Source organism: Verruconis gallopava (genome assembly GCF_000836295.1).
Source record: "Verruconis gallopava strain CBS 43764 unplaced genomic scaffold supercont1.8, whole genome shotgun sequence".
In the NCBI taxonomy this organism is placed as follows: Eukaryota; Fungi; Ascomycota; class Dothideomycetes; order Venturiales; family Sympoventuriaceae; genus Verruconis; species Verruconis gallopava.
Window position 1 is genome coordinate 195,352 of NW_015622144.1, and position 27,232 is coordinate 222,583.

A 27,232-nucleotide genomic window follows, 5' to 3' on the forward strand; every position below is an offset into this window, starting at 1 on the left:
TTTTTTACAGCTCAAGCCACTTAAAATAGGTCAGATTAGTGAGAAACTTCATTGCTGATCGCCTCTTGACAGAATAGGAGAGCGGGTTGGCATCGTTGACGCGCTCGCCAAGGGTTAGCATGCTAACTCAGGATCTTAGGTGTCCTCAATAGGTTGCAACAAGTATCACCCATGTATGGCACGAACCATATTGTACTGTTTATGGTTCTCGGGCTCAAATACCCACTAATTCGGACGAGGTCGTGGATTCCATTCGTCTCTATCAACAGTTCGTAAGCTCAACCCCCAGTAAGGGAAACCGGTGACTTCCTGTCACGAGCTTCATGCAGGGTATAAAGTACGGCGCCAGGTAGATGACGGAAGAAGTTTTGAAACCTTTTGGTTTTTAATTGCGGCTCTTTACCGGGTTCAGGCATCGATAGCTTCGTCACCATGGTTTCTTATTCCCTCTTTCAGCTGGACAACGAATCAGAGATCTGCTCAACATCTTAACAGGACCGCTTTTGTCTTTGGCATAGTGGCGTACATTAACTAGGCGACAGTTACTGGGAAGCGAAGAGATGTCCGCAGCAAGGCTTATTTTAAGGCTGAGTCTTGAGGGACTGGGAGAAAGGATTTCTATCCTAGTTAGGATGACTATAGTCGCCTCTGCCGTCGGGATTTTAGTTCGTCATGAAACAGCACACCGCTTTTGGCGGAACGCCAAATGTGATACATCACAAAAACGAGGAACAAGCAAACCTTACAGCGTCCGGAGGCCCGAAGCTGAGTCCTGGTCCCAATCATCCTCCCATATCCTTTCCAAATCGAGATGAGAAAAGCCTCGGCTGACAAACACGCAAACGAAAATTGGCATGATTGGATTCCCTATTCCTGGCCCTCTCCCCAAATTGCCTCGCCTCATCAGCAGAATTTGCCTATCGGAAGGCAATCGGTGGCTTCAGGTGGAGCAGCTCGCAGACTCCAAGCCCTCTGCTTCATGAAGAGGGAACAATGTAATGGCCGCAGCGGAAAGGGCTTAGAGCAGGGTAGCATAGAGTTTGCCGCAGCCAGGTCTTTGCCACCAAATATTGAGTCGAATAAGGCAACAGATCGTGTTTGCCATTATTATTCTGCTAATTTACGAGGCCAAATGCGAGGCATATTTTCTCGTCATGAAAACAAATCGAAACGTGGCCAGCACTAAGCTGGTCACACGAACTGCCTGTTGATTACTTTACAATGCAATTGACCTTTTCACAAGGAACCAGATAAGACTCAAACGATCGGTTGGATTTCAGAACCACGCAAAGATCAACGCCAAAATCTGTTAGATGACTTTTGCTCTTGGCCGTCTCGCTCACCCTGGTCTTTCTGGTACAAATCATGTGGCGATTCAAGCGCTTCTGCGGCATGTCAACCTTGCTCCACTGGGATTATGTCCGTGGCTACTGGAGACGATTCTGCGCGAGTCAAGGCCCCTGCAAAGCCCGCTATCAATAGACAGAGGAGGTCCATGATTTATTTCGTGGCGCAAGGCAAAGGAAACGAAACAATATACTGCGCTTCGTTTCTCCACTTCCCCAGCATCCAACGACGTAATTAGGTGTGAGAAACAGGGATTGGTTCCATTCGTTCGAGCACTGAATCTAGTAACACAGCCGCCAACTTGTCGGATTGTTCTCGAGATGCATCACAAATGGTAGTCTACTGAGGTAGAGGTGGTGCATAGTCATATTCGAGGGCCATCTCAGACGGAACCGAAAACCGACTGACCTTGGTATGCGGTATGTTTAACAGGGCCAGATTGGCGTGCCGATCACCTTTCATCTCGCGCCCAAAACAATGAACCCTTGAGCAAGTTGGATGGTGGGTGCACCAGCCGGCCCGCAGACTAGGTGCGATTCGCGGCTACGCTACACCCTCTCTGTACATCATCGCACCGATAGTGGTGAAAGGTTTACGCGGAGGTGAGCCCAAGGAGAAACGGGGAGAAGGTGAATTGAAGAGAGCGCGACGAATGATGCACTCCCCGGTTTTGTCTCCATGCCTTCACATGCCATACCTCGTTTGCTTATGACCTAAGGAAATCAAAGAATGAGCAGGACACTGGCGTTGCCCACAGAGATCGACAATTTGGTCCGCACTTAGCACACGTGGCCGCCCTGTTCAGAACCAGGCATGCAGGCAAGGATACCTGCACGGGCCTCGGCCCCCAGCTTTTTGTCCCCATCTGCGTCTGGAGGCGCCATCGACCGGTCTCTCCTCATCGTGTACAGTACAGTATCGTGACGTCACGCTTTTAAAGTTCCTCTTTGCTCTGCGACGGCACTGTACGACAGAGCGGCTATCCTTCTGGAAGAAAAGTTGCTAACCTCATTGCTTGGAAACAAAGGCGGCCGCATAGTCTCACCGCTCGTCTGAGTAGAACCCTTGGAAATTGACCACACGCTGCACTCCTCCCTTACGAAAGGGCGACCAACAGATGGCTGAGGCTTGCATGAGAACTCCTTTAAGGGCTCTGTCCAGTGGCCACAGCCAGGGGTTACCGCCATCGATCCTGCAGGTGCACATTGAAAAGGTTGGCAGTGTCACCGGTGCACGCATGGCTCGGCCACACTCGATTGCACGACCAGTTGCACGGAACGATCGCCTGCCTAGCTGGAACGAGTGGCAAAGTTCGTGATGCCACAGCGGGCGACGTCACAGCGTGTCTTCTACTCCCGCTCCTATTGAGTGCCGCCAGAGGGAGATAACGTTGAAGGCGGTGAGAGTGTTAAAGCTCGTCATGGCTGTGCTCTCAGCGTTCGTATCCGCTGGCATCAATATGTCTGGTTTGAAAATGGACTACAGATGAGAGGATTGCATTGGCAGCATTTCAGGCACACCTTCGAACATAATGCTGTCAGTTGTGGTAACATCATGTGAGATTCACCCTGCCCGTCTGTGAGACATCAGAGTCAACCCGGAGTAATTGGATGGCTCGTAAAGCACCTGATTGCTTAGCTTTCACTTTTTTGTGGTGTGTGAACCCTGGCATTCTTCCGGTCATGAAAGCCAATAGTCCAGTCGTTCTCGAGATCGCGCGATCCCACGGACCTGGAAATGTTTGTCACTATCGTAATGAGGCGCCTCTGCCGTCGGGCTAGTTTCAAAAATCATTGACAAACCAATCTGTGGGAATCTCCCGCGTGGGATCGTGGGGAACGCTGTCAGAAGCACTTGGCTTGTGCGCCTCCACAAGAATCCGCATTTTTGCTCCACTTATGTGATGCAGTGCTGAAAACAGCGCGCGGCGTCCACGTTGCATCATCGCTAAGCATTAGCTACTGGCACGGAATTCTTGAATGCAGGTGACGAGATACCTTTTGCTCGATCCTGCAGCGAAATAGGGATGTTGCGCAGTTAAACGGAATTGTGGAAGAGCCAAATTATCTCACTCACATAGCGACATCGTCTTGTCACTAATTTAGTGGGTTTGTCTCCACAACATGTGAGCCATTCCCCAAGTCTTCAGCCCAAAAGTCGAGGAGGAGAAAATTGATCGTATTTCGAAACCCATGGTGTTCCGCCGTCGAGAAAATTTCTCGCATCTCGCAGTAGGCCGCAACACCCTTGTTCCGACCACATGAGACTCGTTGAAAGCCGTTAGTGGTTAGACACTTCCCGTCCACCGGAAGTACGTACTATGATAACAATGTTGGATATGAAGCTAGGATTCTTGTACAGAGTGATATAAATCCAGCGCGAATAAAAGAGAGGCGCAGTATGACTCTGTCCCTTAGCCAGAAGATTGCTCCCCGGTTTCATATAAAATGAAATAATTCAAGACGTAAGAAAATGAAAGAGAAAAAGAAAAACTTCAGTAGACAGGCGGTAAATCTACCGGCTCCAAAGGACGAAAGTCTTTGAGCAGCGAAGACAATACTGAAGCTTACACTGAAACTCCTGCTCTTTTGCATTCGTTGAGGGCTACGGAGACGGCGATAATTCGAGCTTAGTCCGGATGAAACCAGTCGGACTGCAGCCAAAAATTCTTAAGATTGTGCACAGTTCGTGCACAATGAATCAATCCGAGCCGACGTCAAAGATGCTGGGCTTATCCGGCTTCATCACACGCCTCTCCGGTCAAACTTTAGGTAGCTACAAATATGTGTTTCGCATGCTGGCAATTCCCGGTGGCGATGAACATCCTTGTTAAGGTAGAAGAGTCACTTCGCTTCGTAGTCGTTCGACCCTTAAAAAAGGTGCAGGCGATTCGTGTTCTGTTTCTGCTCCGTGGTGTCGACGCAAACCAAGCCGTTGTTTGCTGCGCACGTGGGACATTCTGGTTTTATCTCGGAAAACTAGTCACCTGAGAGAAATCGTCATTCCACAGAGGCGCATATTTCTAGTGGCCAGATTGATTGAATGACGGGTTTGGTTGTGACGCGTTCTCGAATCCATGGCGAGTCTAGCCTTGACGTTTCCAGAGCTCGTGTGTGGGAGGTGAAAAGTACGATGCCTCTGCGTAGCAAGACTGACGTGATTAGATGAGACTTGTCATTGCAGATTCTTTTTGTGTTTAAACATACAACTAGATTGGCGTCGTACGCGCTAAGGAAAGTTCGACATGGGATAAGTTCAAAGCATAGGACCCGATGCTAGGACAAAATCTCTTGGCGACATGCCTTGTGCCTGGACTAGTTTACGCCCCTGGACGCCAGCTTTCTCAAACATTTGCATCCACGATACCGGCTTTCTATCCTCCGATACAGACATTGGCGCTTCGCGCCTCAAGCTCGCTATGCGTTTCTTATGCTTGTTCAGCGTCCCTCTTTTTGCTGGCTTCGCCATTGCGGATGTGAAATTCACAAGCCCGGCAGCAGGATCATCGCACGCAGGCGGAGGGTCGCTCCAAGTAACATGGGAAGATTCAGGCACTGCGCCAGCCCTTTCCGACCTAACAACGTACCAACTGTTCTTGTGCGCGGGCGGCAATGACGCTTCCTCCATCGTCCAGCTGGCGAGCCTGGTCGCCGACGGCACCTTCGCCGTCACGGGCAATTCTGCAGAAGCGTTCGTCGACGCCTCTATTGGCGCCAGCACGCCCGAGAATGCATAGTACGCCAGCAGAAGAAAGCGCAAGAATCAAGCTACTGACCGCTGGTGCAGCTTTCTCAAGATGATCTCTGTCGCGGCGACCGGTGGCACGGTGATCAATTACTCCTCGCGTTTCTCCCTGACCGGGATGACTGGCAGCTTCCCAGCCAGCGTAATCACGGCGATGAGCACTGTGTCAGGCACAAATGGGCCAGATACAGAGAACAACGTCGGGCAAGCCGCGACAACGGCCGCGACGGGAGCACAGGGCTCCTTTGCGATTCCATTCGCGGAGCAGACAGGACCTTTTCGATACGCGTCCATGCAGCAGGTGCCCCCGACGAAGATCACGAAACAGACGAAAACACCGATCAACCCCACGAGCCCGTACACTCTCGCCACAACTTTCTTACCCCCGCAGACGAGCATCCAATCCACTGTCACGGAGTCCGTCACCTGGTCGTTCAGTCAGATGGAAAACACGGTTGCGGCTGCTTCCGGACCCTCCGGGGACATGCAGAAATTTCTCAACAGATGGAAAGACTGAAGGACCGCTGTGAGAGAGAGAGAGGGAGGCTTTGAATATGTTTAGAAGGATTACGACAGCATATAGCGCGGAGTTTTTGAAACGTTATTCGAGGTTGCTACTTTAGCATGGTGTTGGAAGGCATAATATCGTGAAGCTATGAATGGCCGATATCATCATTACACAAAGAAGCGAAATTAGAAATCTAGCACATGTTTTCGTGTCACAGTATAACGTCCCCTGATATGCGCGAGCGCCATTGGCAAGGCTGCATATTTCCCCATCCAGTCAGGCCAGCATTCCACCGCTGCCCCACCATAACGGGTCCGGCAGGTTGCAAAAGCTTAAAAAAAACGCCGAACGCTTGTGGGCACCTGTGTAACAACACACGCGACCTCACACGATCTCGAGAAATCATGACGGTTGACCTCAAAGTTCTCGATGGCAAGTATCCTGCCAAGGCGCACGCGAAGAGAGTGAAGGAATGGATCGTTGCCAACGGTGGTGACGGAAGCGGGGTGCTTTATCTGGAAGGGCAGAAGCAAAAGTACAACGAGGTAGGGATGGCTGTGCACAACACAATGAGATACGTCTGAAGCGCTAAATGAACAAAGGATAGTGATCAAGAGGCTCCATTCAGGTACAATGCAACCCATGTGAACGTGCTCCGTGCCGTGTAGGACTCACGAGTGAGAAAGACAGCGTCGCTATTTCTACTACCTGTCGGGATGCCAGCTGCCCGACACCTATTTGACATACGACATGTCCAAGGAGAAGCTTACGTTGTTCATCCCGCCGATCGACCCCGACGACGTCATCTGGTCAGGCCTTCCTCTAACTCCGGACGAGGCCATCAAGATGTACGACGTCGATGCCGTGCTTACCAGCGACGAGGTCAACCCACATCTTGCGGACGCAAAATCGCTGTCTCAGTCCACCATCTATGCCATCGGAGAGCAGGTCTCGGATCACATCACCTTCCTCAGCTTCGGCCAGACGGACGTCCAGCTGCTGCGCAAAGCGATCGAGACCTGCCGCGTGGTCAAGGACGAGTACGAGGTCGCCCTCATCAGGCACGCCAACGAAGTCTCGACGGCGGCCCACGTCGCTGTCATGAAGGCGTCCAAGACTGCAAAGAACGAGCGCGAGCTGGACGGCCTTTTCCTGAAGGTGTGCATCGAGCGGGGCTGCCGCGAACAGGCGTATTCCGGCATCTTCGCATCCGGAACCAACGCGGCGACGTTGCACTACGTAAAGAACGACGACAACCTGGACGGGAAGCAGCTGGTGCTTGTCGATGCCGGCGCCGAGCATCACTGCTACGCCGCGGACATCACGCGCGTCTTCCCGATCGGCGGTAAGTTCACACCCGAAGCCAAGGCCATCTACTCTCTCGTCTTGCAGATGCAGCTTGAGTGCATGGCTATGATCAAGGAAGGCGTCGTCTGGGACGACGTCCACGCTCAGGCGCACCGCATCGCCATTGCCGGCTTGCTGAAGCTAGGCATCCTGAAGGGCGACGCAAAGGAGATATTTGACAACAGGGTCAGCGTGCCATTCTTCCCGCACGGCTTGGGCCATTATCTCGGCATGGACACACACGACTGCGGCGGCAATCCGAACTACAAGGACGAGGACCCGATGTTCCGATATCTGAGAGTCAGAGGCAAGCTCCCCGCGGGCAGCGTCATCACCGTGGAGCCGGGCATCTACTTCTGCCCTTTCATGATCGAGCCGGCGTTGAAGGATCCAAAGCTAAACAAATACATCGACGCCGACGTGCTGAAGAAGTATTGGGCCGTAGGAGGCGTCCGCATCGAAGGTAAGAGCAATATTTAAAAAAAAAAAGAAAAAAAAACGATGCTATTGGTTCGCTCGAGGATACAAGATTAAGCTGATGACAACGGTTATGCAGACGATGTGCTTGTCACGAAGGATGGCCTGGAAAACCTCACGGACACGCCCAAGTCAATCGCTGACATAGAAGCATTACTGGCATGAATCACACAAATCACGACCGACCCCGCGAGACACGACGATAAAGTAGAGTAATTAAAAAGACGCAGGAATTTGCTAAAAGAGAATGATAATTGATTGTCGTAGCATTGCATTACCTGAAAAATCGAATGTACGCTGTTTGCCTCCTGTGATTGAAGTACGCGATATGTGCGACGGATGGCAAAAAAGTTGGGGGTCGCGAGCAGGAGAGGAGCAGTCGAGAGGTCGGGCTGATAGGCGGCGGCTGACAATGGCCAAAGATTAACGACAAGTGGGAGATTTGGACAAAGGTGGGTTGGGGCGGGGGTGGGCGGCGAATTCTCAGCCTAGTCCAGTCGAAATGAACGTCCAATGACACGTGCTACAGGCATTACGTTTAATCTGAATAAAAGTATTGATCTGTTGCACAAACGCGTGGGGCGCGAAACGTCATTTTTATTCAACAAACGGGTTAACGAGGAGCGGTTCGGCAGCAGAGGCGGCGCAGAAAAGCAGTAAAAGGTCGACGAAAAACAGAGCCTCGCGCAAAGACGGCCAATCAGTTTCGGTTGCGCGAGCTTTTATCACACTTGGACACACACAAACGCACACATGGCCTGGACAAAACTCGAGCGCGTTTAAAAGATAAAAAAAAAAGAAGAAGAAGAAGAAAAAAGGCGCACCCTCCTAACCCCAGAGGGGCTAAATGTCTCGTAAGCTGGTGAAGGGAAAAAAAGAAACGAAAGAAAATGAGGAAAATTGGGAAAGAGAAGAAGGGGGAACCAGGATGTCCCAGCGTGCTGGTACGTCGCCTCGCTATCGCCTGCGCAAAGCCGGATGCTCGGCAGGAGGAGTGGCCAGTGGTGCTTTATCGAAGTCACCATAGAGCGCGACTGGGGAAGGGATCTGCCACGATGAACGGCTCGCTGATGCCTCGAACCCGCGGCAGACACCGTCATCTTTGCGTCGCCAAAGCGGATGCAGCCCTAACAGAGATTTACCACAGCGGCGGTAGGTCGACTGCAAGGGGGGCGGGGATGATTGCCCAGCCATTTTGGAGTATCTCCGTACTCCTCACGCTCTTTCTTTCTTTGGACGGGATTCTCCATCCGATCTGCTACGGGGGTGCTGTATTCGTTCGCCGCTTCATCGTTTCGATAAGCCGCACCGAGTCTAGGCTACACAAGCAGTGTCGAGAATATCCAAAATAATGGCGCCGCTTTCATTACGGCGCCACGAAGGACGAAAGGAAGGATGGCAAAGCCCGCACGAAGCCGACGGATGTGCAGGGTGACGTTCGTCTGGGAGGTGTTTGCCATCAAGAAAACCCACCGAACGTTGTACCTGGGAGATTCAGACCTGAGCCGTCCAGGCCCGGTCATCCTTCGCCTTGCGACTGACGGGACTTTGCTACCGAGTAGGAAGGTACAAGCTCCCAATCGCCCGGGGCCGCACAGCTACAAAGTCGATGCGAGTTTACGTTGTCCCTCGCTGGGGACGATTGTGGCCGTGCGAACAATCCATTACCACTTTCTTCCAGCGCGACGACGCCGCTTCGTGAATCTTTTTCCCGGCGCACAAGGCACGCCCACAACTACGCTTGGGCGGCCAATCCTTTGTCCCGTGGTCAGGACGACGGGAACAACGGGAGAGTCTGGTACAAGTAGGGTCGAGCAGAAAAGCCACCTGCCTCCTCGGGCGGCAGCGCTGGGCCCGAGGAAGGGGTTTCAATCGTGATCATCATCAAAATGCGCCCTGAACGTTGAAACGTATCGATTGCGTCGCCGGGCACGGGCGCCCTGGAAGAGGCTGGGCTTTTCGTTCTGACATTGATTGCAGATAGGAAAACGCGGAGTTTCATGCGGGCTTTTTGTTAGGTTGCGCACGGCCTCTCTCTCTGGCTCGCTGGCTCTTTGGCTCTCTTTTCTCGCGAACGCGCGCCGTGTCTCTCTCTCTCTCTCTCTGTCTTTGTCTCTACGTCGTCCTCGCGCCACGGTCATCTGAATGGTCAGCCAGCAGATGCCTAGTTCATCGATACATGGGAAGCGTGCTCCAATATAACCGCCGCGTTACCCCAAGCCCGTTTTTTTTTTCCTTCTCAGAGAGCAAAAGCAGTGGTATGCAGTGCGGTGTGACCTTTTTTTGGTGCCCGTTGAGCCGCTAGTCTGGCCCAAGAAAGTAGTACAAGTATTGTACCACGAGGTCGTTCGTTTAGCACGGAACGTCGCATGTCGTTGTTTTCCGGGGGACATCACAGGTTTTTTTTTTTTTTGATCTTGTTTTTTCCTTCATCTATTTTGTTTTTACTTTTTATTTTAATATTTATTCTCCTTTCGAGGCCCTCGGAGAAATCGTTTTTTTTTTCGCTGTTCTTCAACGAGGGTTGGGCCCAGCACCTGGAAGAATGCCTGCCGGAACTGGGAAATTCTTCGTCCCCTTTGGCAGATAGGCGACATGTGGCCACGATACGGACCGGGGCCTAGTTCTTGCACAGGTAGGAGGGGCCACAGGGACCTGCCCTTTGGGCGCCGCGAAACATGTGCCTGTCTCCACAGTAAAGTCTTCCTGCAACGCTATCTTTCTCCTCTGCGCTCGCGATCCGAGGGGGAGGAGGGGTTGGCGTCCCGAGCTGGGATCCGTCACTGGATCAATGTCACGGCTCTAAGTGGGTTACCACTGCTGCCGCGATAAAGATGGGCACGGTGCACGCACAGATCAGCGCCATGGTATTATTGCTGACAGCACGGTGTGTTTGAGAGCTAGGCACGATCGCTTCTTTCTCTCTCTCTCTCTCTCTCTCTCTTTGTGCGTATGTTTGCGTCGCTGGCCCTCGGCCTCAGCTGAGAGTGAGGCGTCGTATTCTTGGTGGTGGCAAAAGCACAAGAGCAGAAGGCCCATCCAAATGACGTTTGTCAAGACGGAGACAAGCTTTGCAGATAATCAAGAATCAGGGCAGAGAGGAGATGGATGGTGGAGGTTGTGATGGGCCAACGAGAAGTGCATATGTGGCACTTGTGCACGCTAATGCACGCATACCACGGGCGCTCGCATCGGGCCTAGCTTGTGGCTGGACGAGGCCTGACACGAGCCACGAATCGCGGGATGTCCAACATCGAGCACCCCCACACACACTCTTGCTCTCCTCACTGTGCTCAACTTTGTTCGAACGTGATCCCACTTCCGTCGTCATTTCGGCGCCATCGGGCTGCCGTAGCCAGATTTTTATTTTTATTTTTTTTATTTTTTTCATTTGCTGCTCGAGGAGGGGGCGAAGGATCGCTGTTCGCTCTGGTGATTCTCCAGACCGGGCTTTTAGAATCGCGCGAAGGCTTCCAGGTCGTATATACATAGATGTTTGACGAGCTGCAACCTCCCCAAGCACGCGAGGGCAACAGCACGCTTGTATCTGTCAATCGACGCCTGCCCCGCCTTCTGCCCGTTCCTTCTTTCTTGGACTCTCCACGTCCTGAGCGCGCGCCGTCGAAGCGCTGAAGCCGCTGGATTCTTCGTCCTTCCAAACGTCTTGTCGTTGCGCCGTGCCGGCGTACGGCTCACTGGCTTTTGCACATTGCTTCGAATTTGCATGGTACATGCCGGCTCGGCTGGCGCACGTTAAAAAAAAAAAATAACGAAGAGCCCACTGCGGGTTTCTGTCTCTTCAACAGAAAGCCGCTTCTTCACGCAGACGCTACTGGACGCCTGAACACGATTCTGTCCGTATTTCCCCCCCGAAAAATATACATACACATATATACAAGTACGTTTTTTATTGATTTCCTTTTCTGTTTTGCCCGGAGAAGGCTTGAGCTAGCTAGCTAAAACCCACGCAGACCGATACCGTCCTCTTCGGACGGCGGACCCTCCACCCGACCCCTCGTCCTGATCTGGCGGAACGTGCATCTGGAAGGCCCGTCATTATTTATTGCTGAACGACGGTTTGTTGCCGCGAAAGCCACCGGGCGCCAGCAGCCTGCCAATTATAATCGGTTCTCCTCTCTTCTTGGGGATCGTCGGCTGGCGTGCTTAAGCAAGAAATTCGGCCTGCTCACGTGGCTGGACATCCTGCTGGTGGGGAGAAGAGTATAGACGAAGACTCTTCTCCTCGGCCGCGTCAAGCCGCTCGACGACCACGTCTTCTTTCTTCTTTGACGGAATCGAACACGCACGCAGAACGAGACCTGAGCGGGCGAGCGACGTCCCTTTTTTTTTTTTGGTTATATTTCTATTTTAACTACTTGCGGTCTGTCAATACGCACTGCTGGAACGGGGGCAGCTTGTCACCAACTGTAAGTAAATTCAGTTTTTTATTTTTTTCTTTCTTCTTCTCCGCCTCCGCTTCCCCCTTCATCCGCCTGTCCCACAGCACCAGCAGCAAAGCACGACCGTGGCCGGGGTCATCGTCAGACACCTCTGCACACACACACACACACACACACACACACGCACACACGCACACACACACGCACACACGCACACACGCACACAGTCAACGTTTTGAACAACGAGCGTTGCCCTCCTGGTTGGCGCTTGGCCGGGGAGGTTGGGAGAGGAGGGGCGGCCGCGCGCGCCTGTGTGCGGGCGTCTGTGTGTGTGTGTGAGCGGGTGTGTGATGGCGCTTCTGACGAGGATCGAGCTGCCAGGAGAAAGCTTCCGGCAAGGATGGGGTTCTTTTGAGATGAAGAATGACATCTTCTCGAGAGGCTTTTTCTTGCAGCACGCACACCAGTCACGCCTGGCAGCAAATTTTTTTTCTTCCTTACCTTTCTCCTCGTCGCTCGTCGCCATTCGTCGTCTGTGGGCCGGGTAAGCTGCGTGGATGCGTGTGCTTTGTGCTGGCGCTGCTGGCGCTGCCGGTGGGCGTTCTGGGAGTTCTTTGGGGCTCAGCCTGTGTGGCCTCTTGGGCTGGTTGGCTCTGGGGGCCCCCTGGGCTGTGGGCGTAGGGCCTGTGTCCGCGCGCGAGCTGCCCCACCGGCCCGCTGCTGGCTGGTGGGTGTCTCGCCCAAAGGTGTCGCTCCCATGAATGGGTTCACCCGGAGCTTCGCTGCTCTCGAATTCTCTCGCCCTCTGTCTAATTACCCTCTCTCTGTCTCTCTTTTGGGGCGTCGGGTTGGCAGCTTGTCGAACTCTCTCCGTCCGACCACGGCTGCACATCTCGCCGGCCACCGCATTCTCGCCCGCTCACTCTGCCCGGCCCATCTTTGGCTCCAGCTTTTCCTACACACGCACCGTCTTGCTCCCCTCGCTCCCTCTCTTCGTTCTCGTCGTCCTCCGCTTGCCGTTGCATGCGGCGTTATTTTACTGTCGTCGGCTATCCACCTCAGTGCTAATTTTGCCTATTTCGGCTAGCGTTCGTCCGGGGTTCATTGGGCGAATAGCATGAGCGCTTCGTCCACCCCAGCGCTGCTTCGCCTGTCGCCGATATCCACAACACCCGCTATCTTACCACCACTACCTCCACCAACACCACCGCACCTGTTGCCCGCCACCCCCAGGCCGCAGCCCTTCTGACCGTTGCTGCGAAGACGACCACGACGACGACGGCCACCACCACCACGCCCCTCCCTTGGAATCGTCCAGCGTCCCCGCCGCTTATCCTCGCACACATGCCATGACGGCGCAGGTGCAGTCCATGCCATCGTTCAGTTCGGAATTTGGCGCGGTGCGAGAACAGTTCACGCAGCTATCGACGACGGGACGCGACATGGAACAGCCCAACCTCGGCACAACCTCCCCCACCGACGACAGTCGCGGCAGGAGAAGGATCAGAGACGGCCAGAATTCCGACGATGCCGACCCAAACGCGCAAGACAGTGCAGAGGGCACTGGTAACTCCAAGAAGCGACGGAGAAGTCGCAAGGGCCTCGACAAGAAGTTCGAGTGCCCGCACGAAGGCTGCGGGAAGAGCTATTCACGGGCCGAGCACCTGTACAGGCATCAGTTGAACCGTACGTTACCGCCCACCCTTCCCTCTCGTCTCGCTTGATCTTCTTTGCGTTTTTGCATGTGCGCGTTCGCCCCTCGCCGCAGCATAGCAAGGCAGCTAAATGCGCCGGCCAGGCACGCTGGCGGTAGCAGCTGGTGCAGCGAGCAGGCAATGCGTGCACACCCATCGCAAAGACACGGGCAAGAAAGACACGTCGACTGACGCAAAGGCTGGGAGACAGACAACCCGAAGCAGATCTACCACTGCGACTTTCCAGATTGCCACCGCTCCTTTGTAAGGCAGGACCTGTGCGCACGGCACAAGGAGAGGCACACCGCGCGGGGCTCGCAGCTGCTGCGCAAGGAGAACTTCATGCAGAACCTCAACCCAATCGTCACGGCCGCCATGGCGGCGCAGAAAAAGAAACTACAGCAGCAGCAAAATTCACCTACGGTAGCTACTCCCCCGCCCTTTTCTGGATCCATCTCGTGCATGCAGAAGGGTGCTGACAGGAACTACCCCACGCAGTCGCCTGTCGCCGGCTCACATTCCGTTTCCACTTCGTTGGATCCAAGCTTGTCGTCCTCCGGCTCTGAACCAGGTCAGCCCCTAAATCTTAGCCGGCCTCCCGTCGACATAGCTTACCGTCCAGTCAATACAGGTCTCCAGCGTTCAAACACCTTTTCGTCCTTCTCGGGCGGAACCCAACAGCAATATATCAAGAACGAGAGCTACGCCAAGCCATATTCTCCTTACTCACAGGCGGCCACAACCTCCACCGCCACCAATAGCAGCAACAGCAACCAGCAGTTCAGTCGTCCGACGCACCCATCGCAGTCTCCCGGCGCTTTCCAACATCACTCGAATTTCCCACCCCTCACTCAGCTTCCGCAACCCGCGTACGCCACCATGAGCCAGGCTCAGTCCGGAGACTCGCAAGGTCACACCTCGTCGGCGTCGGAAATGACCACGAACATGAGCGCCGTCTCGGACACCTTCATGGAGGGAATGACGCCGACGTACGCCGTGCCCATCTTCGGTGGTGAAGGCTACAGCCGATCTCCGTTCGCCATGGCCGACGACTTTGCTGCCTGGCTGTTCAGCGATCCAAACGTGGGCTCTGGCACCTCGCCCATGGCCGGATTTCAGCCCGGCAGCACCAACCCCGTGGCGAACGCGAGCTTCGGCATGAACGCCCCCTATTTCGGCCAGGAGACGATGTTCAGCGGGCCCTTGCATCAGGCGATGCCTCCCCAAGGACACCAAATGGCCGTCAGCAATCTCATCGACACAAACATGCAGCAGATGGCGCTGTCGGAGGAGCGACGACAGGAACTTCTCTACCTTATCGACACTCGCTTCAACGACACGGCGCACGCACCGGTCAGGAAACGCGACGACCTGCTCGACGGCGACCGCAACAACGACAGGCACGTGCTGAGCTTGAACATGATGCAAACCTACATCGCGTCCTTCTGGCTGCATTTCCACCCGCAGATGCCCATCCTGCACAAGCCAACATTCCAAGCCAACAACTGCCCTCCGCTCCTGCTCCTGGTCATCATCACGCTGGGCGCGTCCTGCCTGGAAAAGACTTACGGCTACGAGATGACGCAGAACGGAGCGGATCTATCCGCCTTCCTCGCCTGGCATCTGCGCTGGGAGATCTTCATGGATGCCGACTTTCGACCGCCCGCGAAGCTGTGGGTGTTCCAGGCCCTGCTTCTGCTTGAGATCTTTGAGAAGATGTACTCGACAAGGCCGCTGCACGAGCGAGCGCACATCCACCATGCCACGACGCTGACCCTGATGAGGCGCGGCAGCTCGTTGATAGGGCGATCGTCGGCCGACTCCCCGCCAAGCGGCACCGATAGCCATTCCGCAAGCAGACACGGCTCAGTAAATGGGGCCTCGCATTACTCGAATCAGTTCACTGCAGACGAGTGGTGGAACCAATGGATCACAAACGAGGCAACGCGTCGGGCGGCCTTCGCGGCTTTTGTCATGGATTCCATCCATGCCACCATGTTTGGCCACTCGGCGGTCATGGTCGCGCACGAGATGCGTCTTCCGCTGCCCTGCGACGAGGCCTTGTGGAACGCGACGAGCAGCGCGGAGGTTGGCCGAGTCGAACAGAGCTTGCACCAGAACGGAATCAAGCCAACCACGTTCCTGGACGGCCTCAAGAAAACGTTGAACGGAGAGCCGGTTCGGACCAACTCGTTCGGACGGACCATTCTGATGGCCGGCCTTCTGAGCGTATCTTGGCACATGAACCAGCGAGATCTGCAAGTCAGCTCCTTGGGCGTCTCGCAAGCCTTGGGCGGGAGGGACAAGTGGAGGGGCTCCTTGACGCGAGCGTTCGACTTTTGGAAGATCGACCTGGACCATTCGTACGCCAAGGCGAACGAAGGCCAGCAGTATCCATACTACTCAAGCAAGGGAGCCGACGACGAGAACATCTTCGAAAGCCGGACGGTCCTGCACCATCTTGCACACATGGCCATGCATGTCGACATAGTGGATTGCCAAATCTTCGCCGGTGCGACTCGCTTGCTCGGTCGTAGCATCACCCCGCAGGACTACGCCGGCGCGCAGCGGCGGATGAAGGATGGTTGGGCGCCCACCGCACGGGCCCGTGACGCGACGTTCTATGCACTGCGCTTCCTCAGCCAGGTTCTCGTACCAGAAGACGGCAGCGGTGCCATGGCCAAGCCGGAGTTCCTGTACAACGCGCGAGACGACTATCTGCTCAATCGGCCGTGGGTGCTGTACTTTGCCACTCTTATCGTGTGGTCGTATGGCTACGCGCTGGACGGCCCTATCCAGCCTATGTATAAACTGAGCAATCACGAGGAGGTTGTCAATGATATGCAAGGCTTCCTGAGGCGCGTGGGTGGCGTCAGAGCACCTGATGATCTGTCGAAGATGCAAAACCGCAATGCCTGTCTGGGCTTGCTCATTCTCATGAGGGACACTTTCTCAAACACGAGATGGGAGCTCTTGCACGAAGCGAGCAAGCTGCTCACAAAGTGTATCGACATGCTCTCGGCTAGTCAGCTTCCCTAGTTTCGTCTCGCGCGTCATTTCCTGACTCGGCCTTTTCTTCGCCCCGTCCCACGGGAAGCAAGAAACGACCGGCCGGGGAAACGTTTCTCTGCGAACCTCCAATTCCCCAAACGAAGCAAAGCGAGGGTTCTCGCTGAGGAAACGTGTCTGCCATGAGCGTAGGCATTGTCTTTCGCATCAAGCGAGTGTCCGCTCAGCATACGTGACACTCTCCATCAGGATCGACATCCAATCGTCGGACATTTTTTTTTTCCAGTCTCACGCAACGAGTCGATTCCACTTTCGACGCCACGTTTTCATGACCCACCCTCGCACGGAGGCCTCTTCTGTCCATACCATTTTCTACCGGTACCCTCTGACCTCCATGCGGTAGAGGCTTATTCCTACTCGGGAAATCTTTCTCATTTGTATGATAAGAATCTCTTCTGTACATGTCGCAGTTCCAGAGGCGGATCCCGCTACCTGGAGGACGAGGAAGTCGTACGAAGATGCGAATTGACGAACCCCTCGATTAGAAGCGCTGGCGAACACTTTTCTCCAAGCACAATGGCGAAGTGGATAATAATCGACCTTTGGTTCAAATTACTCTTGTTTATCTTTCTCTCTGACATTGCGTGGGAGAGGCATCTCCTTCATATCTGTTACCTCAAAACTTCTCGAAGTGCACTGATGTGCCTCTCTCACCTTCGAATCGCGCCCGCAAATATCTCTTTTCTTTTGGGAGCTGCGCCTCTCTCTTACTTTATACCCACATTTGTCAATTCTGTTGATTGGTTGCTATCTGACTTGCTGTCCTTACAGAGAAGTGTTTTTTTAAACGTATATTTTGCGGGGGGATTGAATATCAACATGGATTCCCCATGGGGCTTATGTCTACAGGAGTCATCACAAAATTGGATTGGCGGAGAGAAATGAGGAATCAAACAACGAGCATCTCTTCTGGAGTCTTACGCGCTCTGATTCATATACGATGGGCAAAAGACCAGAGCACATAGCGCATAAACGAATTTTTTGTTGTCGTTGTAGTTTTTTGCTGCTTGAATTTTTTTTGACCCACTTTCCTAAGGAATAATCAAAATCAGAAAACCGAACTTTCAAATACAAACACGCAAAGAAGTGCAGAGCAGAAACGTGAAACGCACGTCACATCGACCGCCCTGCAGATTCTGTGCTGAACGCCCGAGGTCCAGCAGTGTCCTCGATGTCGCCGCCTCCTCCGCTCCACCCCTGTGCAAGTTGCGTCCTTGCCAACATCGGAATTGGCCAAACAAGTTGAAGGAGAAAGTGCACTGAAACCCCTGAGACGTGAATCACCCCATTTCCTCCTCCCCCCCCCTCTTCTTCCTCCTTACTTAACCCGTTCGTGCGGAATCACCGCGGCGCGTCCCTTTTGAGCCTCTCTCGCTGCGATGCTGGATGTCCGGAAGGCGGCGGTCTGCGTGCCAAGGTCCCGACGTTCAAGAGCCGGTAAGCAAAGCTCACATATCGCGAGCTTGGACTCTGGTGGCGGCCGAGATGCTTGACACGCAAGCTCCGGCGCGACAAAAGCCCCCAGGACGGGAGCCGCGCTGTTGGTTGCAGCCTTTGCAGGAGGCACGGCGGGGAATCTGGGGAGGTCGGTTCCGCCAGGTGACTGGTCGTTAGGGTGAGCACGGCGGACTCGCTGCACGTTCTCATGCATGGCCGACGGTGCTGAGCTTGAGCCGTCTGGCCTCGACAAATCGTCGAGGGGCAGTTTTTAGTCGGAAGCGAGATCGACCTCGGCGTACTCGTGCCAACGCCCGTCCAAGGCTCTCCGCCAGGTGTGCACCGTGCCATCGTCGCCTGTTGAGGCTAGAACGTCGCCTGGCACGTGTTAGTGTTCCTGACCGCGACGGCTGGCAAAGAAAGGGGGACGGAAGACTTGCCAGACTGCGAGAAGGCGACCTTCCAAAGCGCACCACGGTGAAGGTTGATTTCTTCGACCATGGTGGCCGTCTCTTTGATACGTTTGGGGGCACCTTCGCCCTGCCGGCCACGCTGATCCCGATCGCCGCCAGAGGACCCTTGTAGCCCTGCGCCGATACCTGAAAGCGCCGTCTGGTGCTTCCTTCCGACCTTGTGCTCGTGCGCCACGGAGTTGGCGTTCTTCTCCAACGTGGTCGACTCCGCGATCGAGCCTGAGCCAAAGCTGTCCGTGACCAAGCTTGCGTTGGCGTCGGCGTGCAGCTCGTATATGCGCAAGCAACCGTCCTTGCTGGCCGTCGCGATCACGTCCCAACCTCGCATGGAGCCGTTCGCCCACGACACGTCCCGGACGAGGTCGCGCGCGTTCTTGAGCTCCGCAACTTGGTAGAAGCGTCTGTCCTTGTCGGTGCGGAAGATCTTGACGGCGTCCATGCACGTGACGGCCAAACTCAGCGCTCTGCGATCCAGGCCCGCCCGCACGGCGGTCCAGCAGGGGAACCTCTCGTGGTGAAAGCTGACCTTGAACGACGTCTCCTCCGTCCGCTCCGGCGTCTTGCACAGATACCGATCCCACATCGTGTGCCACTGGCCCGCCAGATTGTCGTGGTCGACCGGTTCCAGGACCTTCAGAAACCCGTCGCGCGTCGCCAGCGCCACGTACGTTTCCGTGTTGGCGATGTTCTTGAAGTCGAGAGACATAAAGGGCACGCGCGTGTCGCTTGTGGTCTCAAACATGTACTTGAAGCGTCGTCCGGAGTTTGGCATCTCGGTCACGTCCTCCTGCCAAAGTCTGAAGCGACCATCTTCGCCCACCGTACCAATGATCTCGCCCATGTAGGGCCCGTTCCATTTGATCTGAGAGAGACAAAAGTCAGCGGATCGGTCACATACATGTAGCCGTCTTTTGAACTCGTTGCGAAAACGGCAACAATGACAGGGAGAGAGCAAATCATACGTCCGTGATCTCCGCGTCGTGGGCTCCAAACGTGTCCACGAGGTGCCAGGCGTCGTCCTTGCGGTCGTAGACTTTGACCCTGTGATCGGCCGATGCCGTCGCCATGCGAGTGCCGTAGAGGTTGAAGTCAACCGCAAGGACTACATCGCGATGGCTTTGTTCAAAAGACGTGAAGTTTTGGTTGCTTGTCATTGGGGCTCCGGCAAGACGTGGTGCGCGACTTGAGTAGCCTTTTTTTTTTTTGGCGAAATGTAACCACGTCTTCGGATTCCAAGCTCTTCGTAGTCTCTAAGCCTCTCAGAGCCCCTCTCTGCAATGCTTTTCAGCAATTCCCAGCCGCTCGACTGGTATGGCGGGATCGATGATAATGGACGCGACCGACAGAAGTACCAAAGACCAGACTCATACTTCATGGAAGCCCCAGAGTGACGCCTTGCCGCTTTCGTGCAAGTCCGGCAAGGCTGCGATCGTCCATGGGGATGCGACGCCGCTCCGGGCAACTTGACACGCTTGCAACAATCGACAAACCTGGCTTGTCGTGGCCGCCGCTCGCACACCTTCTCATTCCGACAATGGACACCGGCATCCTATCATTATTATCCTCTAGAACGCCCAGGTGACCATGACGTCGGAGCTCACACGAGAAGAACGCCACAGTCTTCTCGCAATTTTCGGCGCCGGCGTCGCCATCGTGTCGAACAGCTTCAACGGCGATGGCAATCCCATTGTCGCCTCGCTGGCTTACAGCGGAATCGGGTTCAGCATCACGTATTGCTTGATCCGATGGCTCGGGCCCGCGTTCATGAAGGCCGGATTCAAGGGGAAGGACATGAGCAAGGCCCGTAAGGTCGAGATGTGCGTCAATTCGTCGTTCTCCGCTTCCACCTCGCTTGCTTCCATTGCACACCATCTAACATGGGCGCGACAGACCGGAAACCATGGGCGCAGTGTGCGCACTGGTCTATCTTCTCATCGTTCTGCTCTTCATCCCCACGGCTTTCTACAAGGACATTGTCGCGGCGACGTCGGGCGGTGGAAACAGAGACGTCATCCTCCACGTTGAACAGGTGGAAACGGGACGCTTTCTGCACCGGTTCCCGCACAACAAGCTCGCATCATACCTGTCCGCCGTGCTCACCATGGCGCTGACGTTCATACTGGGCTTGCTGGATGACATCTTCGACATCAGATGGCGACACAAGGTACTCATCCCTGCCGTGTCGGCCATCCCGATGCTGGTGATTTACTTTGTCGATTTTGGCGTCACCCATGTCGTGGTTCCCATCCCATTGCGTCCCTACCTGGGCGAACTATTCAATCTCGGTACGTGACGTTCCGTGCGACTCGTCTTTGAAAACGGCGGACGCTGACTGTCTTCCATAGGCTGGATTTACTACGCTTACATGGCCGGTTTTGCCATCTTCTGCCCAAACAGCATAAACATTCTGGCCGGCATAAACGGTATCGAGGTGCTCCAGTCCATCATCATCGGTCTCCTCATCCTCCTCAACGACATGCTCTACCTCAGCCCCTTCACACCGTATCCACACCCGGCCACCGACTCGCACCTTTTCAGCATCTACATGCTGCTGCCCTTCCTCGGCGTCTCTCTTGCGTTGTTCATACACAACAAGTTCCCAGCCCGCGTCTTTGTTGGCGATACGTACTGCTACTTTGCTGGCATGATCTTCGCCATCGACGGCATCTTAGGGCACTTCAGCAAGACACTGTGGCTGCTTTTTGTGCCGCAGGCTTTCAACTTTGTGTATTCTTGTCCGCAGCTTTTTGGATTGGTGCCGTGTCCGAGGCATAGGCTGCCAAAGTTCAATGCCAGAACTGGCCTGATGGAGCCATCGACGGCCGTGTTTGAGAAGGAGAGACCGCTGCATCCCCCGGTCCAATGGGTCATGAAGCTCATGCACAAGCTGTGGCTGCTGGATATCAAGGTGAACGAGGAGGGGCGAGTCACGGAGTCATCGAATTTCACGCTGATCAACCTATGGCTGGTTTGGTTTGGGCCCATGCGTGAAGACACGCTGGCATACACGCTGTGCGCATTTCAATTCTTCCTCGGCTTGGTGGGATTGTTTGTGAGGCACAAGCTGGCCCTTTTGATCTTCACAGCAGACAACTGGAATGTATGAAAGCCAGATATGGCAAGAAAAAAAACCCTTTCATTTAGAGCGAATGTACCTGACACAGCGGCTGGTCCACGCCGACTTCGCGAAGCTATCCAGATGTAAATTGCAAAGTCAGTTTCTGGCCTTCGGTCGCTCAGTCACTTCAAATGCTCTTTCCATCATACGTCTTGGTAATCTTCAGGCTGCCGACGTCGATGTCGTCAATGGTGCGAACATTTAAGCCTACTCCCATGCCCTCTGCATTTACACAGACTGATGTTCCACACGTGGGGCAGAAGTAGTGCTTAAACTTCCCGGTCTTGAACTTGTACTCGGTCATGGAGGAAAAGCCGCCAGATTTCTGCGACGCATCACTTGAGCTTCATTGACACAAAAGGAAGGGGGCTGTGGGCCATGCGTACCCAGTCAAAGGCATCCTCGGAAGTGAAGATGAAGATGTAGCCGTTGCGTGCGCAGATGGAGCAATTGCAGTTCATCACTGGCGCAAGCTAGTCCATATTTTGCCATGGAGACGAGAGGGGGAAAGGGGGAGGGTGGATTCATGCACATACAGTTCTGTTCTGGAGAATCCAGCGGCGGAGAGATGGGGATTGAGAACTTGTTTGCGCCGCAATGGCAGCCGCCCGTGTAGGTTTTCGATTCTGGCATGCCGACTGAACAGAGGGCTCTTGCGGGCTCGAGAAAAAAAAGAGGTCAGGATGAAGTCTTAACGTTCAAGAGTAGTTTGAGATGTTGGGGCTCGGGGGTCAACGAGCAGAAGAGCTGGGATGAATGGACGATGGGAGCCCGGTGCTGGATCAGGCAGAAGCTTGCCTCTTTATATATGACCGCCTCGCTTGACCAGTCCCTCCCTGAATTCGCTCCGGGTCCATCTTTTCGCCGTTCCGAGTGCGAGGATCCCATAGCGTGCTGCCGTGAAGCCGCAGATTTGACGTTGCCAGATACGAGCGGGAAAAACCACGCGTTAAGGTGCGGGGCAGCGACACGTCTGCACCACGGAGTCAGCTGAGCTCGTGTGGCGCCCATCACCATGCCCCATCGAGCTGAAAGGGCGTCGCTGCCTAACGAAACACAACGTTATGGCGAACAAACTCGGCTTCATGGCTGACTCAACGAGAGACTTTGTTGAGACGGGAGCACGGAAACCAGAGAGGAATTCGCGTTGAGGTTGAGAGACGCGAGCGGGTATACGTACGTCCTTTTTTCATCTTCGACGCGGCACGATTACTGATCTGAAGAACGGCACGCCGGGTTACATCGAGCGCAAACGCATCGCGGGTTTCCGTCGTGCATTTGCGTACCGCGCAATCTCCTGATTCTTCCAGCGGCTAATAAAATCGTCGAGCGATTCCACAGCTTCGGGTTCTTCGCCCTTTGTAATCTTCCTGCTTTTTGGCCTCTGGCGTTCGAGCAGCCCGAGCACCAGGTCTCAAATCTCGGCCTGGAAACCAAAGAAACAACACCCAGCTTCGCTCGCAGCCCCAGCGTACCGTTGGCGAGCACCTGAAAAGCCCGGCGCGTTCGACAGAGAGAAGCAGAGAGGACGTCCTTACTGCGGTCAACGACTTCGCTTCGCCGAGCACGTAGTATGCCGCTCTTTTCCTCGTCCTTCTTGCCCTCCTGGTCCGCCAACGTTAGCCGTTTCTCGCAAATAGATCGTCCGCACGCTGCTGGAGACTTTCCCCACTGCGTAGCCACTTGTCGAAAGTTGTGCCGTTCGACCGGCTTCACGACCGCAAAGAGGCTTCTGGTTCTAGGCCTTTTATCATGAGCACAGCTTTGACCAGCACGGGAAAAGGCAACTAGCTTTTGTCTTCCTGTCATGATCTTTTGACCTGTCGTACACGCCGGTAGGTAGGTAGACATGTTTTCTTCTCCCGCGCCGCCAGCTTCAAAATGTTCGAATAAAGGGCAAGTTTGGGATGGGTGCTAGATGTCTTGGTCGTTTTACGCCGGCACTTGGGCGTAGACAGACTCTATGTGGCTCTTTGTGACCGAATCATGTTTACTATGCATGCGAATTGTATCGTACAGCCCGCCATCCCATGCGAAGCGCGGAATAGATGTATCCAAAGAGCCATTTCCGGCATGCCGCGTAGCCCAGATAACCGGAAGTCATTTGAGCCGCAGACATTTTTCGCCAGCCTAAACCATGCATCAAGATTAAATAGGAGCACATGCAGGCATGCTCTCTCTAGTGGATCCCAGAGGAAGGAAAAGAGTTGCGCCTCGCTAATGCTTAAGTACCAAACACCATAAACAACGCCAGCTGTCCCCCTTTTAGAAGAAAAAGTAGAGTAGGCTCCCAGCTCCGGTCATGCCGACTCCACACCACCACCACTTGTCTGCATCCAGCCAGCCACTGTTCACCCTCTTCTCTTTCGGCGACAATCTGATGCCCTCTTCCAAACTTCTCCGCATTTTGCTGCTGGCTGCTGTCGCTGTGGCGGAGCTCGTTGAAGTAGGGTGCAACGTCGTCGTTGGGACCATCTGGGGAGGCTTGTAAACCAAGTACATTGGTGGCAATGGCGCCCCGTTGAACTGGTAGAGGTCCAAACGTGGGATATTATGGTATGGGTCGGTATATTGGGAGAAACGCTGAGCAGGTGCGTTAGCTTTTCGAGGCAAATGTGTTGCATGGAGAGAAACAAGTCGCATGTACCTCAAACAGCTCGCTCTGGTTGTATCTTGAGTATGTGGCTTTGTTGCTCTTGCACGGCGCGCTCTCAAGCTGACGGCCATCGACTGCAAAGGGTGTCAATGAAAGCGATCCGTTGGCTAGGAGCTGATATGTGCCATGTTGAAATTGCAACATGGCAGACGTGCATTCTGGCGACGTCGCTGCGGGCACGACATTAGCATTATGGCCATCCTTTGTACCAACTACCGGTAGGGACATACGATTTGACACAACCCTGAAATATGCCTCCTCATAGAAGCCATCGTTTGTGAAGGAGTAAGAGATGCCCGGGTGCGAGGGTTCAATGAACCGGTCCTGCGTAGCATCATAAAAGCCCTTGGGGATATGAATGTGTTAGAACATGTCCGTGTTTGTCTCCACAGGAGAGATTATGCAAGCATCACTCACAGAGCCCGTGATCGTGCTGTTACTCTTGGTCGTCCATGTCCCTGTCAGAACACTGGCATCCAGAGTCTGGGTAGCGCCTATCCCTGCGCACACAACTAGCAGAGCAGCCGCACGGCGCATGTCTGGATGAGAAGCTTCTCTATCTCTCTCTTTCTGTCTGTCTGTCTGTCTGTCTACCCGCCTGCCTGCCTGTGTGTGTATGCGCGCGTGTGTGTCTGTGTCTCTGAATAGTGCGTGTGGATTGTGTACGCGGGCTTTACTATGGACGGCGCATTGGCAGTCAAATGGCTGAGAAAGAAAGGAGCGTGGCAGTTGGTTGCAAAAGAGTGACAAAGGGGCGCGATGTGCGTAGAAACCACCTTGAAAGCAAAGATTCGCGATGGTCGGAGTTGAAGTTGCAAGAAATCATGCTGCAGGGATGTAGGGAAAGCACCTCCCTGACACGGCGGAGGTGGTACCACTTTTGCGCTGTCCAATCAGCGGGGCACAGAGAGGGGCCACATGCAGCTGCTTTCCCTTCGTCCACTGCGTGAGGGAAGCTCGGCCGATCCACCAGCGAAATAAATCTTGGACTCGACCACCATCCCGTTCGACTTATGACCTCTTCGTGATCTCGCTATGTGAGGGGGGAAACCTTTCCTCTGGCCGGTGCTTCTCACTATCGAACCGTTGAGTCATAAGCATGAGTACAAGGCAAAAGGACGACAACAACGAGCAAACCATGGCAGCAACACGTGCAGCGAAGAAGGAGTTGCGTAAAGCTTTGAAGGCCACTCTGGCCAGCGTCGAGAAGGATAGTGTAGCAGCTCAATGTAGGCATCGATCCCCTTGCATCCATATCCATGTGTTCGTTCTATCTCCACACTGTGTGTTCAGACTGCGAGCGGAAAGGTTGACTCGGACATTTCTATTTGATAGCTTCGAAGATCGTCAAGACGCTCTTTGCTCAGCCAGAGTACCAGCGAGCCAAGCGCATTAGCGTCTACCTCTCCATGCCGTCCGGTGAGGTCCACACGCCCGTGATCGTGCGTCACGCTCTGGGCGCTGGGAAACGCGTGTTCGTGCCTTACTTCTACTCGGTGCCCGCCGCCTCTCAGTCGTCAGATGCAGGCTCGCCGGCGAAGAAGACAATGGTCATGGACATGCTTGAGCTGGCCTCGCTTCACGACTTCGAGACGCTGGCACTGGACGCTTGGGGCATACCTACGCCGAGCGAGGAGTCTATTCAGCACAGAGCGAACTGCTTCGGTGGATGCGGCCGCTCCGTGGACATGCCGCTGGGAAGTCAGTCTGGAGAGGGTGTCGATGTTGTCGTCACGCCGGGACTGGGCTTTGATAGAGCATGTGGACGGCTCGGACGGGGAAAGGGTTTCTACGATCGCTTCTTCGAGAGGTGCAACAAGGAAGCTGGATTGGGAGCTAGAGTGCCTTGGAAAGGTATGTACCTCGTCTTGCGTCCTCGTGTAGTTCATTTTCAAGGGGTTTGGTTTGAGTTGATGACGATCAATTGATTCAAACGCACTTCTTTCTTGATTCTGGGGCTGATTGTCTTCTCTCTCCTAGTTGGTCTTTCCCTAGTGGATCAACTGCTCCCTGCAGGAAAGGAAATACCCATGGACGGGACAGATGTCCGACTTGACGCCGTTATTGCAGGAGATGGAAGTGTGTTCCGGCGACAGGCGCCGCCGTCGACGCAGAGTTGACCAATGGTGTGTAAACCACAATATCCTGCTATGGAATGTCCCTTACTCTAAACGCCATTTTCTACATCTTGGTTGCGCCACACTTGATGAAGTTCTCTCGCCCTTTTAAAGCCTCACCATCATCGTAATTGGTGGATTATGCCTCCTCCGCTGCCTTGGCACGCAAGTCGTCATGCCTGTAGCTCCTGAATCAATGATACATTGTCGCCTTTGAGAAGTATCTGGCCAAGCAGCCGTCTCGACTCTTCCTCCGTTTTTGTCGCCTGCCTAACTTCCACTGCGTTGTCGATGACCAGGTTCATGAACTCATCAAATCCCTACGGACAGTGTATATATGTTAGAAATGCGTCCCTGTTCAACTTTGGTCGGAATCATGCGACAGAATGAAGCGTACCCTGATGTAGCCCTCAATCCGGAAGCCCAGCTGCTCGTACAGCCATATCGAGACGTGGGCCTTTGACGTGAGGAGTCTGAAGATGAAGTTGATGGGCGGAATGAGAACCTTGTCCCGCCTGCCGCCGCCTTGTCGTCCTGACATGGTGATAGATTAAATGCGCTCGAGTACAGCACGGGTGGACCGCACGCTCGCAAACAGGCCTACGCGACGTCAGTGACCCGTTGTGCCCCTTGTTCGGCGCGAGGGCATACAAGATAAGCACATACAAAGGTTGAACTGCGGCGCTGCAATGCTAAGGTCCGTTGCGCTTTCCGCAAACGTGTATTCGTGTTTGTACGAGGTCGCGGTTGCCGGGCTGGGGCGTTGATTTTTCCTTGACCTAAGCTTTCCCTGTTCGGCTGGCTTGGCGAGTTTTTTGAAGGGCAGGAGCGGAAGTGGGCAGCAG

At 54.3% G+C, this 27,232-nt stretch overlaps 9 protein-coding genes across 14 annotated transcripts; 5 read left to right on the forward strand and 4 right to left on the reverse strand.

Moving 5' to 3' along the window:
- The first annotated feature begins 4,676 nt into the window (after window positions 1-4,676).
- Window positions 4,677-5,848, forward strand: PV09_03072 (uncharacterized protein). Its single transcript, XM_016356218.1, has 2 exons — window positions 4,677-5,082; window positions 5,134-5,848. Exons 1-2 carry the CDS (start codon window positions 4,766-4,768, stop codon window positions 5,606-5,608), a joined length of 792 nt encoding a protein of 263 aa, XP_016215741.1. The 5' UTR covers window positions 4,677-4,765; the 3' UTR covers window positions 5,609-5,848.
- Window positions 5,849-5,969: 121 nt separating this feature from the next.
- PV09_03073 lies at window positions 5,970-9,658 on the forward strand. Of its 3 annotated transcripts, XM_016356220.1 has the most exons (5): window positions 5,970-6,144; window positions 6,202-6,227; window positions 6,286-7,409; window positions 7,503-7,635; window positions 7,691-9,658. In XM_016356220.1, exons 1-4 carry the CDS (start codon window positions 6,004-6,006, stop codon window positions 7,586-7,588), a joined length of 1,377 nt encoding a protein of 458 aa, XP_016215743.1. In that variant the 5' UTR covers window positions 5,970-6,003; the 3' UTR covers window positions 7,589-7,635; window positions 7,691-9,658. The 3 variants fall into 3 exon arrangements, with proteins under 3 accessions (XP_016215743.1, XP_016215742.1, XP_016215744.1); XM_016356219.1 differs by having other exon boundaries at window positions 7,503-9,658; XM_016356221.1 differs by having other exon boundaries at window positions 6,286-9,658.
- A 2,095-nt stretch (window positions 9,659-11,753) lies between these two features.
- On the forward strand, window positions 11,754-17,644 carry PV09_03074. 3 transcript variants are annotated; one of them, XM_016356224.1, is made up of 5 exons: window positions 11,754-11,850; window positions 12,911-13,509; window positions 13,729-13,940; window positions 14,016-14,088; window positions 14,149-17,644. In XM_016356224.1, exons 2-5 carry the CDS (start codon window positions 13,173-13,175, stop codon window positions 16,554-16,556), a joined length of 3,030 nt encoding a protein of 1,009 aa, XP_016215747.1. In that variant the 5' UTR covers window positions 11,754-11,850; window positions 12,911-13,172; the 3' UTR covers window positions 16,557-17,644. The 3 variants fall into 3 exon arrangements, with proteins under 3 accessions (XP_016215747.1, XP_016215746.1, XP_016215745.1); XM_016356223.1 differs by having other exon boundaries at window positions 14,016-17,644; XM_016356222.1 differs by having other exon boundaries at window positions 13,729-17,644.
- Window positions 17,575-19,858, reverse strand: PV09_03075 (uncharacterized protein). Its single transcript, XM_016356225.1, has 3 exons — window positions 19,459-19,858; window positions 18,464-19,358; window positions 17,575-18,401 (listed from the first exon to the last, which is right to left on the reverse strand). Exons 1-3 carry the CDS (start codon window positions 19,648-19,650, stop codon window positions 18,295-18,297), a joined length of 1,194 nt encoding a protein of 397 aa, XP_016215748.1. The 5' UTR covers window positions 19,651-19,858; the 3' UTR covers window positions 17,575-18,294.
- Window positions 19,859-20,080: 222 nt separating this feature from the next.
- PV09_03076 (uncharacterized protein) lies at window positions 20,081-21,602 on the forward strand (the record flags this gene model as incomplete). The annotated part of the gene is made up of 3 exons (XM_016356226.1): window positions 20,081-20,313; window positions 20,387-20,781; window positions 20,842-21,602. 3 exons carry the CDS (start codon window positions 20,081-20,083, stop codon window positions 21,600-21,602), a joined length of 1,389 nt encoding a protein of 462 aa, XP_016215749.1.
- On the reverse strand, window positions 21,597-22,928 carry PV09_03077 (uncharacterized protein). Its single transcript, XM_016356227.1, has 3 exons — window positions 22,151-22,928; window positions 22,001-22,077; window positions 21,597-21,939 (listed from the first exon to the last, which is right to left on the reverse strand). The coding sequence occupies exons 1-3, from the start codon at window positions 22,245-22,247 to the stop codon at window positions 21,742-21,744; spliced, it is 372 nt and encodes a 123-aa protein (XP_016215750.1). The 5' UTR covers window positions 22,248-22,928; the 3' UTR covers window positions 21,597-21,741.
- A 114-nt stretch (window positions 22,929-23,042) lies between these two features.
- PV09_03078 (uncharacterized protein) lies at window positions 23,043-25,082 on the reverse strand. Its single transcript, XM_016356228.1, has 4 exons — window positions 24,688-25,082; window positions 24,501-24,615; window positions 24,262-24,440; window positions 23,043-24,197 (listed from the first exon to the last, which is right to left on the reverse strand). Exons 1-4 carry the CDS (start codon window positions 24,805-24,807, stop codon window positions 23,880-23,882), a joined length of 732 nt encoding a protein of 243 aa, XP_016215751.1. The 5' UTR covers window positions 24,808-25,082; the 3' UTR covers window positions 23,043-23,879.
- A 157-nt stretch (window positions 25,083-25,239) lies between these two features.
- Window positions 25,240-26,604, forward strand: PV09_03079 (5-formyltetrahydrofolate cyclo-ligase). The gene is made up of 3 exons (XM_016356229.1): window positions 25,240-25,499; window positions 25,606-26,124; window positions 26,251-26,604. Exons 1-3 carry the CDS (start codon window positions 25,370-25,372, stop codon window positions 26,388-26,390), a joined length of 789 nt encoding a protein of 262 aa, XP_016215752.1. The 5' UTR covers window positions 25,240-25,369; the 3' UTR covers window positions 26,391-26,604.
- Window positions 26,084-27,208, reverse strand: PV09_03080. Of its 2 annotated transcripts, none has more exons than XM_016356231.1 (3): window positions 27,054-27,208; window positions 26,785-26,987; window positions 26,084-26,707 (listed from the first exon to the last, which is right to left on the reverse strand). In XM_016356231.1, exons 2-3 carry the CDS (start codon window positions 26,926-26,928, stop codon window positions 26,561-26,563), a joined length of 291 nt encoding a protein of 96 aa, XP_016215754.1. In that variant the 5' UTR covers window positions 26,929-26,987; window positions 27,054-27,208; the 3' UTR covers window positions 26,084-26,560. The 2 variants fall into 2 exon arrangements, with proteins under 2 accessions (XP_016215754.1, XP_016215753.1); XM_016356230.1 differs by having other exon boundaries at window positions 27,039-27,208.
- Between the last annotated feature and the right edge of the window lie 24 nt (window positions 27,209-27,232).

Excerpts from the sequence above, each read along its gene's own strand:
- PV09_03080 (XM_016356231.1), bottom strand. The coding sequence starts at position 26,928 with ATGTCAGGACGACAAGGCGGCGGCAGGCGGGACAAGGTTCTCATTCCG. Across the intron at positions 26,708-26,784 it reads GGATTGAGGGCTACATCAGG|GGATTTGATGAGTTCATGAA; the intron begins GTACGCTTCATT and ends CACTGTCCGTAG.
- PV09_03073 (XM_016356219.1), top strand. The coding sequence starts at position 6,004 with ATGACGGTTGACCTCAAAGTTCTCGATGGCAAGTATCCTGCCAAGGCG. Across the intron at positions 6,145-6,201 it reads AGAAGCAAAAGTACAACGAG|GATAGTGATCAAGAGGCTCC; the intron begins GTAGGGATGGCT and ends AAATGAACAAAG. Across the intron at positions 6,228-6,285 it reads GATCAAGAGGCTCCATTCAG|ACAGCGTCGCTATTTCTACT; the intron begins GTACAATGCAAC and ends CGAGTGAGAAAG.
- PV09_03074 (XM_016356222.1), top strand. The coding sequence starts at position 13,173 with ATGACGGCGCAGGTGCAGTCCATGCCATCGTTCAGTTCGGAATTTGGC. Across the intron at positions 13,510-13,728 it reads GTACAGGCATCAGTTGAACC|ACAACCCGAAGCAGATCTAC; the intron begins GTACGTTACCGC and ends GCTGGGAGACAG.
- PV09_03077 (XM_016356227.1), bottom strand. The coding sequence starts at position 22,247 with ATGCCAGAATCGAAAACCTACACGGGCGGCTGCCATTGCGGCGCAAAC. Across the intron at positions 22,078-22,150 it reads GGATTCTCCAGAACAGAACT|TGATGAACTGCAATTGCTCC; the intron begins GTATGTGCATGA and ends AGCTTGCGCCAG. Across the intron at positions 21,940-22,000 it reads CCGAGGATGCCTTTGACTGG|AAATCTGGCGGCTTTTCCTC; the intron begins GTACGCATGGCC and ends GATGCGTCGCAG.
- PV09_03078 (XM_016356228.1), bottom strand. The coding sequence starts at position 24,807 with ATGCGCCGTGCGGCTGCTCTGCTAGTTGTGTGCGCAGGGATAGGCGCT. Across the intron at positions 24,616-24,687 it reads ACAGCACGATCACGGGCTCT|GGCTTTTATGATGCTACGCA; the intron begins GTGAGTGATGCT and ends CATATCCCCAAG. Across the intron at positions 24,198-24,261 it reads ACCAGAGCGAGCTGTTTGAG|CGTTTCTCCCAATATACCGA; the intron begins GTACATGCGACT and ends GCACCTGCTCAG.
- PV09_03072 (XM_016356218.1), top strand. The coding sequence starts at position 4,766 with ATGCGTTTCTTATGCTTGTTCAGCGTCCCTCTTTTTGCTGGCTTCGCC. Across the intron at positions 5,083-5,133 it reads AGCACGCCCGAGAATGCATA|CTTTCTCAAGATGATCTCTG; the intron begins GTACGCCAGCAG and ends CCGCTGGTGCAG.
- PV09_03075 (XM_016356225.1), bottom strand. The coding sequence starts at position 19,650 with ATGACAAGCAACCAAAACTTCACGTCTTTTGAACAAAGCCATCGCGAT. Across the intron at positions 19,359-19,458 it reads ACGACGCGGAGATCACGGAC|ATCAAATGGAACGGGCCCTA; the intron begins GTATGATTTGCT and ends TGTCTCTCTCAG. Across the intron at positions 18,402-18,463 it reads GGTCGCCTTCTCGCAGTCTG|GCGACGTTCTAGCCTCAACA; the intron begins GCAAGTCTTCCG and ends AACACGTGCCAG.
- PV09_03079 (XM_016356229.1), top strand. The coding sequence starts at position 25,370 with ATGAGTACAAGGCAAAAGGACGACAACAACGAGCAAACCATGGCAGCA. Across the intron at positions 25,500-25,605 it reads GGATAGTGTAGCAGCTCAAT|CTTCGAAGATCGTCAAGACG; the intron begins GTAGGCATCGAT and ends TCTATTTGATAG. Across the intron at positions 26,125-26,250 it reads AGCTAGAGTGCCTTGGAAAG|TTGGTCTTTCCCTAGTGGAT; the intron begins GTATGTACCTCG and ends TCTCTCTCCTAG.